Raw genomic sequence first — 14,278 nt, 5'->3', positions numbered from 1 at the left:
TGAAAAATATAAATCGATAGACAATTTACAATTTTTAGAATAACCCTCACATTGTGACAGCGCTCAATAAATTCACGTACAATAAAAAAACATTTAAACTCCTTATTTTATTCCCGACATAATATATTTATTATTTCAGACGTACAACCTCAACGCTCAAACTGGCGAGTCATCAGCTTGTGCCACTGCCCTCCTGTGCGGAGTTAAAACAAATTATGAGACTTTGGGTTTGGATGGACGGGCTCGTTTCGAAAATTGCTCTTCGTCCTTCAGCTCGAGGGTGTCCTCAATACTCGAATGGGCACAACAAGCAGGTAGGTTTTTTACTGACGAAAATCAATAAATATATTTATAAATATGCTTATATTCTTCAACGTTTATTATTCTACAGGCAAATCAACAGGATTTGTAACCACAACTAGAGTAACACACGCCACCCCTGGAGCTCTCTATGCTCATTCTCCCTCTCGGTACTGGGAGGATGACAGCAAAGTACCTCCGGCTAGTCGTAAGTCTTGTAAAGACATCGCGCTTCAGTTAGTCGACAATGAACCAGGAAAAAATATCAATGTAAGTACATATTTATACAACAATCTACCCTATGTTATCGAGTAAATTATTAATTAAAAATGAATTACTCTTTATCATTAATTTCAAATTTAGTGATAAAGAGCTAGAGAGTTAAATATGGTGTTACTACAGTAAATTTTTCTCATATAATTATGTAACTTATTAATCGAAATAAACGTCATTAGGATTGTCTCTTTTAATGTGGTGCAAAATTATGAAATTGATAAAATCGCAAAATGCACTTTTGGCAGATTGTTGAAACTTGTCTTTGTAAGAAGTTGGCAAAATATCTGACAACTGTGGTGAATAAAATATTTAATAGCTCAACTCGTTCAACTTTTAAAGTGTCAATCGTGCAATGTTTGCTTGCGCAAAATTACCTTTTTAATTATTCACTGCGCGGACTAGGCGTCGCAGTTAACAGTGTAACCATACACCATACTTTTTCTTTAGTGTAAATTAAATTTTGACTTACAATTGTGTAAGCCACTTTCTGTTATTGTAAACGATAAATTAATCGATGCACGTTACAAAACCGTCAAATAATAGACCTGAGTTTTTATTTCTTAATGGCGAAATGTAATTTTGCAATAAAGGATTATTATTGTGTAACATTTTATGAAATTTACGCACTTCAAGTACTCGTAGACTTGTCTAAGTATGAAAACCTTAGTAACACTGAAATTTTGACATCGTAATTAGACTAGGGTTGGAGTGAAGAGACTGTTTTATGAATCTTCTTCATGTTTAACAATGATTAGCATAATTTCACTTGCTGAAAATTCAAATGAGCTTTTTCTTGTTCCATGTCAGGGATATTATAAAGTTATTGCTCAAGTGCTGGTAAAAGCGCATTACAAATATAAGTGAAATATATCCACTATGAATGCTCCTAAGTAAGTTCCTTGCTCCCCTAACGTTGTGGTTAAAAATATGATCAGAATAGCGTTGTTTTAAAGATCTAAACTGGTAAAATACAGGTCGTGGGTTCGAGGCATGGAAAGAGATTCATTTTTTTAAACAAATAAATTTTAATGCACATATAAATTTATAATTAATCATATAGATGTCACCGATTCTCAGAAGGAAAAATCTGGTTAATACTTACTTGTAGATATTCATTATATCTGATTAACTTACCCAGTTACTACAAATTTACCCCATTTTAATGAACTGGGCTTACGCTTGACGGATTAAAACGAAAAATTAAATAAAACATTAAATATTTTGCAACATTGCACTTGTCATTTCGCATTCAACTTGTTTGTCAATGTAATACATTTTTGTTTACGTTTAAATGCACTAAATAGCCGTTAGAATGTGCTTTAAAATAAGCTATAAATAGTATGCCCCTATTTTTTTTCTTTATTGCGCTTTTAACGCGATGTGTGTGAAAAGCTCCTTTATATCAAAGCTTTTGTGGTCTAGTCGATACACAACACATGTCGTGATTGTTACGGTTTTTTAAAATACGTTAATTTCAATAATATAAATAATTTTACAGACATTTTTATGTTTAGATTTAGTTCTTAGTTACATTTAATTAAAAATATTTATATATAATAAAGCGTTTGCAGTTATAATGTAAAGGAAAAAATTAAAAAACCTTCTTCACATTAAGCAGAGAAAATACAGGACACAAACAACAAAAAACCATAAGTATTATATATCATTAGAGAACTTGAATTATTAATATGTTGTCTTTAACCTTTAAAGCAATATGTGCTTTGTCATTTTGTATATGTATTTTAATTTAAGATTGTTTTAATCGTAGTCACCGATGATGAGATATGGGATATTTTATGTTTAATAAATCTTAAAATAATTTTCATTTTAAGTAAATACAATCCAAGCTAGGTTTAAATAGTGTTTTAAAATAACTACGAGATAGTTTTTGAGCATCATGAAATTAATTTATTTTAAAATTTACATATAAAGCTCAACGTTGTGTAGTGTATATATTTTTAATATATAAAACGGTAATATCAAACACATTTTATTTCAATGTTTTTATTATATATTTATATTTTATAAAAGATTTATTAAAAACTTTTAAAATTAATGTTTTAATTAATATATACAGTTAGGCAAAAATACCTTTGATGAGATTTTTAATATAATAATTTTAACTTTATATGCCGCCGCCGACGTCAGTTTGTGATCTATGGCAATCTTCGCTCCAATGAGTATTTCACTCATTTTAAAGTGTTGCAGGAATCTTAATTTTGCTTTTTTTGCTCATTATTAACGACATACATGCGGCGTATTTATTATATGCTAAAGACCTGAAAGTGTTTCAGAGTATTCACACCAATTCGGATCTAAAACATCTGGAGTTGGTGTGGAGGTAGTCGGTCGACAATCGCCTACCTTTTAGCATCCCTAGAGTTGTGTTACACATTTTTCAGACTCCCTTGCCTGGCGAGACGGAGGTGTTTTTAGAAATAATCGACGACTTGGGAGTGATGTTTGAGCAAGGATCAATATTTTGTATTCACATTACCAAAATTTATGATAAGGCGTCAAAAATGTTTGGCTTTGTTATGTGCGTGTCACTTCAATAATTTATTACCGACTCGCGTTCAGTACAATATGCTAGTTCATATCAACCTTGTATATGGCTCATTGTTTGGAATCTAAATAAAGCAAAGCACTCCTATTTGTTAGAGAAAATTCAAAGAAAATCTCTACGATTGAGAATATTTTTTTTTAAATAACGAAATATCTAAAGAGTTTGTTTTACAGAACATAAAAAATCGCACATTGCTATATATTTTTGATGTTATATATTTTTAATAAGTTAAGCATTGATATAAATCTGTACAGTTTTGCATGTAAACTTAAAAAAGGAACCCAGATAAATTAAATTAAAAAATCATATATTTTTTCAATAAATTTATTTATTTATTTTCAATAAATATTCTGTTGCAACCTGATAGGCGCAAGCCCAATGCGTTATAAGGGGGTAAATTTGTACTAACTGTCAAGTCAATCAAATATAATAAATACCAGTAAGTAAGTATTAACCACTAGACTGAAAGTCTGGAGATCGGTGACATCTATATTAATAAATATAATTTATTATGTGTAATATAATTGATTGCCAATATATGTATGTCACTGCAGCTAGGCCAGTTTTTTATTAATAAAGCTTTTTATATATAAAAAAAATCCAGTTCCGCTGCCAGGCTCGAATTCATTAGTTATAAATATTACAACTAATGATTTTTTTTATATATGAATGTTAGTATTAAACATGCTTCGTTTGATGGTAATCCTTGTATAGTATGAAATAATATCTTATCTATATGATTTATCCCTAATTTGTTTATTGTACATAAATATATACAGTATGACATTAAATATGGAAAATAATATCGTCCAAATGGCCGTTACGGCTCAAACAGGCTTTTCTGCTTATTTTTATTCAATCCTTTATTACATTTTCCCATAATTGTAATTGAATCTTAACAATAACCTATCTAATATATTTTAGTTGTTTAATGTTCTATGCATTATTAGCATGAAGAAATAATTTACAAAATAAAGAAAAAAACAATAATACGCAATAACGTTACTCGATCATTGTGGTACATGATATAATTGTGAGCAGTTTTGCTTACAATTCGAATAGTAATAAATGCGTAAGTTCGATTATCGATAGCAGAAATTTTAGATAATAGTTTAAAAAACATTAAAAATGTACTTTTATTAAAAATTATTGCTTATTTCTGTGTATGTATATTTATATCATATTTAGTGTTGGTGAATTTAGCGTTCCACATTTGTCGTAAAAGAATCGGATAAGTTTGACAAGTTACCACTTGCAAAGCTACAAATTCGATTGGCGTAATCTGATCGATATATTTTTCTGTAGGTAATATTAGGTGGCGGTAGAAGACATTGGTTACCAACTGTATCAAGAGATCCAGAGCAGCCTTCATCTGAAGGCAGAAGACTAGATGGGAGGAATCTAATAGACGATTGGCTCAGAGATAAAAAGCGACGGAGACTGAGAGCTGAATACGTTTGGAACAAAGATCAATTCGATAACGTCAACACAGACAAAGTCGATTATCTATTAGGTGAGCGATTTTAAAGTAAACTTTACAAATCTAGGATTACTAAGGGCAATATTGATTAATATTTTAAATATTAATCTGTGTTTATTTTTGAGTATTATTATTTGAGAATTTCTTGAGAAAAATGTCAAATCGATAATTTCAATCTATCGAGAATTTTTTTAATTTCTCAAGAATTTATTTTTATTATTACAAATTAAATTTGTATAAATAATTTTTAAAGGTTTGCAACCCCTGAGTTTTTTCTAACTCTGCATGAGTAAAGACGCATTCATGCCAAATATGCATACTTCTTAGAAGTAGGGGTCAGGGAATGACAAAAAATTGTTAACAAATTTTTAATATCGAACATGTCTTATTTTGGTTTAAGTGATAAAAAAAGACACTTAGATAAAAAAAAAACCTTTTCCAAAGTGTTATGCGTATTTATTATAAGATATGTATAATATTTTGGAACATCGAAAGTATTTGAATGACTAAATTTTTTTGCTATTTTTTATTACTCTAATGTCTAATATGATATATGATTCTACTTTAGATGGCATTGGCTTTTTAAAGGGTTATTTAAGGAATGATATGTAATAATGTATCTGCAATACATTACTGTATTACATACATTTTTCTTACATTTATCAAGAATTCTCGATAAATTTGAGAAATGAAATCAAAAATAAAGTGCAGACGTTATAAAATGGAGGGTATCAGAATATTATGAACTATAAAAATTACACAAAATACCGACGATGTAAAAAAAGAGCTATTGAAATATTTTGAATCAAAACCTCCAACATTTAATGCTAATGGAATTAAAAAAATATCTAAGAAGCGAAAAAATGTTATATCTTCAAAAAAAAATCATATTTTCAAACATTAAAGTGAAAATTTTCATTCAAAATTGCAATATTATTAAGGAAAGACTTGTATTTTTATATGCCTTATTATTTATTGAAATGTGTTTACAGCTCTATTTAAAAAAAAAAAAAAATTGTATTGTCTTGTAAAACTATAGAATTAAATCTCATTTTAATGATAACTACGATAGATAAGTAATTATTAAATAATTTCAATATATGTATACGTCGAGGATAATCATATTTTTAATATTTTGGACATAGTGGCTTAATCCCCACATAAGCATTAAAACTCGCTAATTATTAAGAAACCTGTTTCACTGCATAGTATAAAAATACAATAATCTAAGATAAGATAATAATAATCAATGAGATCAAGCAATATTGCACCCCACAAATACTTTGCGGATTGGAAAAATCATATAACGGTATTATTATATTATATTATATTTGAAAAAAATTCTATAAAAGAGAAAAAAATAAAAATTACTTCTTAATAAAAAATAAATATTTTTTTATCACGTCCCGTTTGCGATTGAGGCAACGATCCTGACTGCTACATTTAAAGACGAGAATGTGTTTTTTTAGAATCCTATTGATTCATAGCGATTTGCATTTTCGCTTTGGGCGACTTCAATTTCCAATTCGCGTTGTCTTTGCCATCACAATAAATAAGTCACGAGGACAGTCGCTCAATGTGACAGGAATTTACTTGAAAGATAAATGCTCCTCTAATGGGCAATTTGTGTCGCAATGTCACGATCAAAGCATCCGAAACACTTATATGTGCTGGTGGATAAAAATAATCTAACAAACATATCGTCTATAGTCGATTGTTAAAAAATATTATTGAATGTAACTAGGAACAAAAGCGGAAGAATGCTTGCAATTATTTATAAAAACAAGTTATTTAAGGCATTGATTTGAAAAAGTATTTTGAATATTTATTGCCAGCTCCTTAAAACTTTATATTAAAATAAGACCATCGTGATCTAACTAAGGTTACTTTAATTCGTCACGATGGTCAAAAATTAAGACATAAGGACGCGTTCGTGATTTACAAAAACGTTCCAGAACCCAAAATTCCTTGGGAATATTTTGATTGTCAACAGAACCCTTAAGTAGTTCGAAAGATATTTCGCAGACATCGTTTATACATAGAGAGAACATCCACTTGATTTTAAAAGTGATAATGAGATTTTGGGTGAAAGTTTCTTTAGCTAGAACATTCTCACCAAAATCGCAGGATTAGAAAAGGGAATTTTAAATACACTCGTTGTTGCGACTGTGCCCTGATTAACTAGCAGAAATGGCAATGTTGCTTTTCTAGCCTAATGAACTAACGAATTTGCTTTATTTATTCTAGTATGGTGTTTTTATTTTTTAATATATATAGTTTGTATATGAGCCGAAATAAAAAGTATTTTCGAAATCTTATTGATCGGTGTAAATTATTCTTGCCTTTATTCCGACATTCATGCGCTGTGAGCCGGCAAAGTATCCAACATTTTTCTTGTCGCCGTTTTCTTTCTGCTGCGAAATAGCATTGCGAGTGTAGCTTGACGATTTATATGAAGGAAAGTTTGATCGCCGAGTTGTGATAATATCGAAAAAATCTCTTTTTTTAGTATTTTTATCGCGTTTTCCACAAGCTAGATACGTTCCAGGGGTCGAATAAAACTGTGTCATTTATTTGCCTCCCCGTGCGATAGTAATTCGGAAAAGACTTGCGAAAGGCCTAGGGGAATTGTCCAATAAAAAAGGTCACTATAAATTTGCGGTCAAGGAGTATATATCCGATGAGGCCGGGTCGAAGATGTAAATTGTACTCGGGAAAAGGCACTTATTAGGCGAAGTGTTTCTGGAAAAATAAAAATAAAAATACTCGTGTACGTTCATTCGTAAGTAATAAATAATTCTGCTTCGAACCCATGTAAGTCAATTTAGATTTTTCTTAAAGCGAAAAGACTGCTTCAAATTACAACACCTACTCAATAATCAATTTCATATAGAATCGAATTTGTTATGTTGTATTGTTTTTAAAATTGAAAGCAATATTATATTACTAAAACATGAATAACAAATGGTCGATAATAGGTTGAATCAACAATATTACTTACGAATAATAATGATAATAAAAAAATGTAACGATGTATTTAATACAATTGTATTAAAATATGTTATTATTTTTTGTAATTTAAAAATTTTTAAACAATGATTTTATTGAAGATAATTTCTCAAAGAGTGATTAACGTTTTCACTATCAAACCATTTCTAAAAATAAAACCAATAGTAAAATGTTATGTTTTAAAATATTAGATAAATATAATACACGTTTATCAAAACAAAAGACAGTATCGAAAAACTTGAGATTGAGAAAAAGGTTAAAATATGTATTTAAATTAGGGAATATAGAACTTAATATTTAAATACATATTTAATAAGAGAAGTATGTATATCAAATTATACAAACAAATATATATATATAAATATATATGTTATTAAGATATTTTTCAAAGGTTTACATATATGTATATTATAATTTGTTTACCGCTTTAACTGTTTTTTTACTTAATTTTATTATTATATAAAAATAAAACTTTTTATTACTTTAAAAATATCTTTAAACAAAGTGAATTTTTTCACATTTTTGATATAACAATAGGAAAAAATCAATAATTTTAAACTGTTAAAAAATATATTAATTTCCCTATAATATGAAGCAATCATAGTGGTATAATTGTAAATTAAAAATCATGAAAAAATGAAATATTTTATTTGTGGTATATTATCTGTATCACATAGGGAGGGATTTAAATTAAAATTGAAATAATTTTAATCGAAAAATAAATATTTTAACAATTTCAAGAAAACTAGTTTATAATTAGTGAAATTACTAAAATTACTTTAGTATGCAATCTTTTTCCTTAAATTATTCTACAAAATCAATTTGCATAAAAAAGCCGTCAAATAAACAATTTACCTAAAAATAAAACCATACACTATATACCTAATTATTTAAAAAAAATAAAAAACAATATATTGTTACGAACCATCATTGTAAAAAAATAATATTTATATATTATTATTTTATTTTGCAGATAGTTTTTAGCTAGTTTGATTATCATAAACATTTTTACATCAACAATGCACCAAAAATATGAAAACCACCGAAAAACAAATTTATTGAAAGTAAACACACGGTTGACAAGTATGTAGTATAGTCGGTGACTAATACCCAAAATACCTGGTTTTTAATCACATAATAACCTTTGGGTTTGTTTATTTCTATCGTTGTTGTTAAATCAGATTCAGATATCATCCTTGAATTATAACTCATCACAGATTTTCAATTAGCAATCATCACAGAAATTCCTAATCTCGATGAATAAATCAAATCTACGTAATTCGTACATGTAAGGTATTTAATTATATTTTTAAATAAGATACTATTTAAGTTAATTACTATACACAATCTATTTTTATAAATGAAAATAAAATGTGATTTAGTAATATATATAGTCATTTTCTCGATCATGCTTGCCTAATATTTCGCCTTGAGAAACTTCTACTAAGGATATCGGAATTACCCTTGAGAGCTAGTTGAGGTTTTCTCTAAACGTAAACAACGTCTGTGGCAAAAATTTCAAAATTCTTAGCTTTGTTATAAGAAACGCTTTTCACTTTGACGATTCGTCAGTTCTTCGTTTTCTCTATGACACTTTGGTATGCAGTATTCTTGAATAGGATCTATAATTTAGAATCCCTGAACAACCTTAAACTCCCTATTAATCGTAAAATCTTAAAATATCATTATAAAAAGATATTTAGTCATTTTTAATTTTTGTTTCCCAGTGCCCTTCTTTTAGAAGCGTTGTTATATTTCTATAATATCATTTTTGCTCTTTCCTACTATGTACTATTTTTTTATGTATTGTAATAATACAATGTATTGCATTTTTTAATATTATACATTGTATTATTACAACACTTAACTAGGTCATGGTTGTTTAAATTTAATTTAAAAAAATAATGTAAAGCAGTTAAACTTTTGGACAACCAACTACGTACGCACACATTAAAAAATAGAAGAAAATTAATTAAATGCTGTTAAAAATACTATTCTTTAATTATTTATCACATAACCTAGCTCTAAAATATTTTAATATATAGTAATAATTTATTTATGCAAGGATAGAAGTATTTTTATTTTATATACAGGCCTGCCAAAAGAGCGGGGGGAGTGAATAAATTCCTGGGGCCCGTTCTCTTTGAGGAGCCTGACTCAGAAAAAAATCATAGCAAGAATATATTTATAAAAAAGTAAAAACTGACCTCAAATTAAATTTGAATTAAACTACAGTTGTTTGAGATGTATGTTGTGATGTATTTCAGGTATAAGTTACTTCAGTCCTTTTTATACATACAAAAAATTAAAGGAGCGGAACATTGCCTTCAAAAGCACCCTTTTTGACGCGGCTCCATTTGTATGAAAATTTGTTTGCAAATTATTGTTGACTTTATTGCTTTTTGAACGTTTAAAAATTTTAGTCTTTAGAAAGAATATTCAATGAATATAAATTAGTAGCAGTAAATTTACGTATTTGATCTGAAAATTCAGATTGAATACCCAAATTTTATAAATTTAATGTTTTTAATAAAAAAATATATTTAGATGTTAAAAATATATAAAATGACATTTTCGTCATAAGACTTGGAATCATTGTTTTCCCAGGGCCCGGGTTTGCTCTTGGAGGCCCTGCTTATATATTCAAAAACGATTTTTTTATGTTTAGTCAAATATTGCATAGCATAATTATTGTAGCTACTGATTTATAGGATTATTCGACTATTCACATATGAGCTTCGCAGCTGATCAGCCACCTGGTCCTGCCGGTGATCCATCTCTATTAGATATGACAATGATTGCCCTTTCTATTTTGGAAAGGAATCCCAAGGGGTTTTTTCTTATGGTGGAAGGTAATGAGATAATTATATGCATACTTAAATTCATACAAATTTGACAATAACTTTGATGTTACTTTATAATCATATTTTTAGGTGGAAGAATAGACCACGCACATCACTATAATAACCCTTACAGAGCTTTAGATGAAACCCTTCATCTCGAGGCAGCAGTTAGATCTTCGATATCAAGAGCTGACTTATTGCTTGTGACTGCTGATCATGGACATGTCATGACAGTCGGCGGTCATGGAGCTCCTAGAGATCATCCTATACTTGGTAAATATTATATAATAAATATAATAGTAAATTTAAATGTATAACGTGAAAACTACTTGCTATAAATAACTTCGCGACTATTTTCTAAAGTTGAGGGGCAATATATTAGTAAACTTAAACATTTACAATAAATTATTAATAATAAAATAATCGATATACTAATTGTGCGACGTAAAATTTTAGTTATTGAGAATATGCCTACGTATATGGGTTAAAATGAGCTTTCTAGGCAGTTAAGATTTAGGAACAACCCTGTATTTCAATGATAGCATTATAATATTTATTGCAGGGAGCGACGTGAAGGCTTCAGACGTGGATGGATTACCCTACAGCACGGTTTTGTATGGTAGTGGGCCAGGCCACGGGGTGAGGGCCAATGATGGTGCACCCTCTGAAGAATCATCCTTGGAGCTGGGCCAAGACATGAACCGGGTGCATGCGGCCGCAGCGCCTAGACAATGGGCCACACACGGGGCCGAGGATGTGCCAGTGTACGCGATGGGTGAGTTCAATTTTTTGCTCTAATATCCATATGCCGGGCGAGTGGCCATCTCGGGCCCTGAATATTTCATCACTCTAATAAAGATTCTTTATGGCGAGCGAGGGTCTTCGGATCGTATCTCTTAAGTGAACGACGCCGGCGGTCCTTATTCCCTCCCATACCCTTGTTGCCCTTTTTCATCTCGACGCTTTGTCAAAATATGAATGCTTTATGTTTGGTATGTGTATATGTTTTGCACGGGGCTTGAATATCTTATCACTTTTGGGCAAAAACTATGATTTTTATCTCTCGCCCGGGGAGAACAAGCTGTTAGAAATTATGTTATTATCTGTGTGAATTTATATGTTTTATTTTTTATATTTATATTCCGGACTGACTTAATCAAATTACAACTGGGTCAATTCAGGGCCATGTAGAACATCGTAAACTAGATATGGATCTTACAGGGTCGTCTTTTCGTTGAATATTTTGTCGATTGTTGAAAGAATATTTTGCCCCTTCAGAGATTCTTCAAGCTGCTCTTAGCGTTATTTAATAATGATATAAATAAATTATTTACGAATACTAGTTTTTTTCTGTATGGCAATTATTTAAAACTGTCAATATAAATTTGATTTGTTGCAGAATCATATTCTATACAGTGTGATTTAGATTATCCATGAAGAAAGTATCATATTGCTAATTTAATCGATCTTATTCCCTATTAATTTATTCCTGCGATCTTGATAGGAACATTTTGGCTACAGAAGCGTTCTATAAAAATATCTAAATCACTTCTAAGAGCAAATGGAATCTCTCATAACACTAAAACTACATCTGCAAAAATCTTGCAAGATGCTTGGCTTTGTTTTTCGGCTATGACACCAAATTTTCAGCATTTTCAGAGATAGATTTATTACTAGGAATTCCTGAATAAATAAAAAGTTTAGAAAAGGTTTTAGAGATAAAAAATAATAAACGTTATTAGACGTTCTTTTATTCCAGCACCTATTTTTTAATATCATTGGGAAATCATTAGCTAAGTTCTCGCAGAAAGTTTTACGTCGCTAAACATTTTTTTTAAACTGCTGAACAATTATGTTAACAAAAGGTATTTGAAAATCATGGTTGCGTCCTCTTCTAATGCCCGGTAATTCTAGGACGTCTGCACTAGCCGACTCGCTTATGATTGTCGCCATCCGGGTCCCTAATACGCTGGTATTGTAAATATATATTTAATATTCTCTATGAGCTAAAGTAGCTTAAAACTAGAAAATTGTCTGTACCTTTAATACACGACCTAGCTATATTTTTCAATGAGATAAAGAAAATTTAGGAAAACGTTATCTGTTATGATCGATCAGAACTATTTATTTCTAATATTCATTATTTCTTAAATTAAATTAAACAACACAAAGACTCACATAGAATTTTAACTCAGGAGTTTTGTATAAAGGTCACCAAAATTATTATTATACTATATTCACGTTAACAGAGTCAGTTCGCGAGCTATCCATATTATCATTATTCATAATTGAAAAAAATACGGCAAGTTTGGATTTACTCCCCTATTAGCTTTCGAAATCATACGATACAGATACTCATTATTACTCCAATTAATTGAAAAATATAAAAAATATAGTAATAATTTTAATTTCTATAAATTTATTTAAAATATAAAAAGAATAATGATAAGTATATATGTTTCGTGTGTTTTATAGGTAATAGTAAGGCCGTAAACCCAAACTTTTTTTCTCAATTATAAATAATGATGAAATAGATAGTTCTCGAACTGACTGAGTATAGTCTATTGTGCTGGTTAATGTCAGCTATTTTTACCATTTAAATATATTATTACATGTATTTTTATGATATTGTGTATTTTTTTACCATCGTGATGCATTTGGGTAACCTGTTAAACAAAACTAAAAATAAAAAAACTATTGTATAGAATGGGTTAGTCGTCTCGAGTGACTTGGTTGAACATGAATTTAATTTTAGGCAGGCCCATCTTCAGTCGAATGATTAGTAACTATAAAATCTTGACTTACTGTCCAGCTAAAGATTCTATAAGCTCGATAGTATTAACCAATCAGAATTTTTTGAGCAATCGGTACTCGTGTAGATGTATCGTATTGATTTAGGGAACTGATTAGCTATTTTTTCTATTAAATTATAAAATATTAAATACAGTTAGCCTTTAACGTTTAAGTAATTGATTTTATTTTCTATTTTTAAAGGCCAAATTCTTGTTTTAATAAACTATGTATGTTGCATATTTTATTAGTTTTTTTAATTAGCTGAGTTTTAATTATAAATAGTTTACCCCGACTTTATTAATGAAAAAGAATTTTTAATGTGCTTTACAATAAATTATTTCTTTATTCAGTAAGTATTAATTTGTTTTACTGAACCAAGCAAAATATGTCACACAAACATATGTTAAAAATATGTTTGTGCGAACCTTAAAAACATTCCGATACATTATTAAATTCACTTTCTAAATACAGCACATTACTTTCACACCAGTAATCTTAAAATATATAGGGATTTTATTTCTCAAAATAAAATACCTATATATTGTAGATAAGCAGATAAACTGTTCTTAATATAATAACATATATATAAATATTTATTTTTTGTAACATATACCTAGTAATTAATTTATAGGTGAAAAATGAAAAAATAAAAAAGTCAAAAACTTTAAAATTATATACGATACTCACAGATTATTAATCGTACTAATTAGTAATGCATGCATATCATACAATTTTTTTTTATAAAAAATCCGGTATTTTAATTTAATTAATACTGTTATATTAGAATTAAAAAATCATTTGTTTAAAGGTATTATAACCCCTTATTCCAGCTACCCCTTTGTCATATGTATGACATAAATAGCACTCCAATAATCGATAATGATACAATCATCCAACCAGTCTCTGGTTTAATTACTATGCAAATGGTAAAAGACCTTCTCAGAAGAGAATAACAAAGCTCACTTACTTATTTAACGCTGCTAGCAAAACAATGAAAAATTACTGAAGTAA

The 14,278-nt window shown here is 29.0% G+C and overlaps 1 protein-coding gene across 1 annotated transcript in view; it reads left to right on the top strand.

Moving 5' to 3' along the window:
• Positions 1-14,278, top strand: part of LOC148233859 (alkaline phosphatase-like) — a 71,472-nt gene that overhangs the window by 44,619 nt on the left and 12,575 nt on the right. Inside the window, exons 5-10 of the mRNA XM_088188799.1 lie at positions 140-314; positions 392-570; positions 4,448-4,655; positions 10,343-10,483; positions 10,565-10,747; positions 11,037-11,249. Coding sequence (XP_088044925.1) covers positions 140-314; positions 392-570; positions 4,448-4,655; positions 10,343-10,483; positions 10,565-10,747; positions 11,037-11,249 — 1,099 coding nt within the window. The remainder of the gene's footprint in view (positions 1-139; positions 315-391; positions 571-4,447; positions 4,656-10,342; positions 10,484-10,564; positions 10,748-11,036; positions 11,250-14,278) is intronic.

Source organism: Plectrocnemia conspersa, unplaced genomic scaffold (genome assembly GCF_051122295.1).
Source record: "Plectrocnemia conspersa isolate PC_06_02 unplaced genomic scaffold, ASM5112229v1 ptg000007l, whole genome shotgun sequence".
NCBI classification, from domain to species: domain Eukaryota; kingdom Metazoa; phylum Arthropoda; class Insecta; order Trichoptera; family Polycentropodidae; genus Plectrocnemia; species Plectrocnemia conspersa.
The sequence above is the reverse complement of the archived record's forward strand: the minus strand, read 5'-3'. Positions and strand labels throughout refer to the sequence as shown.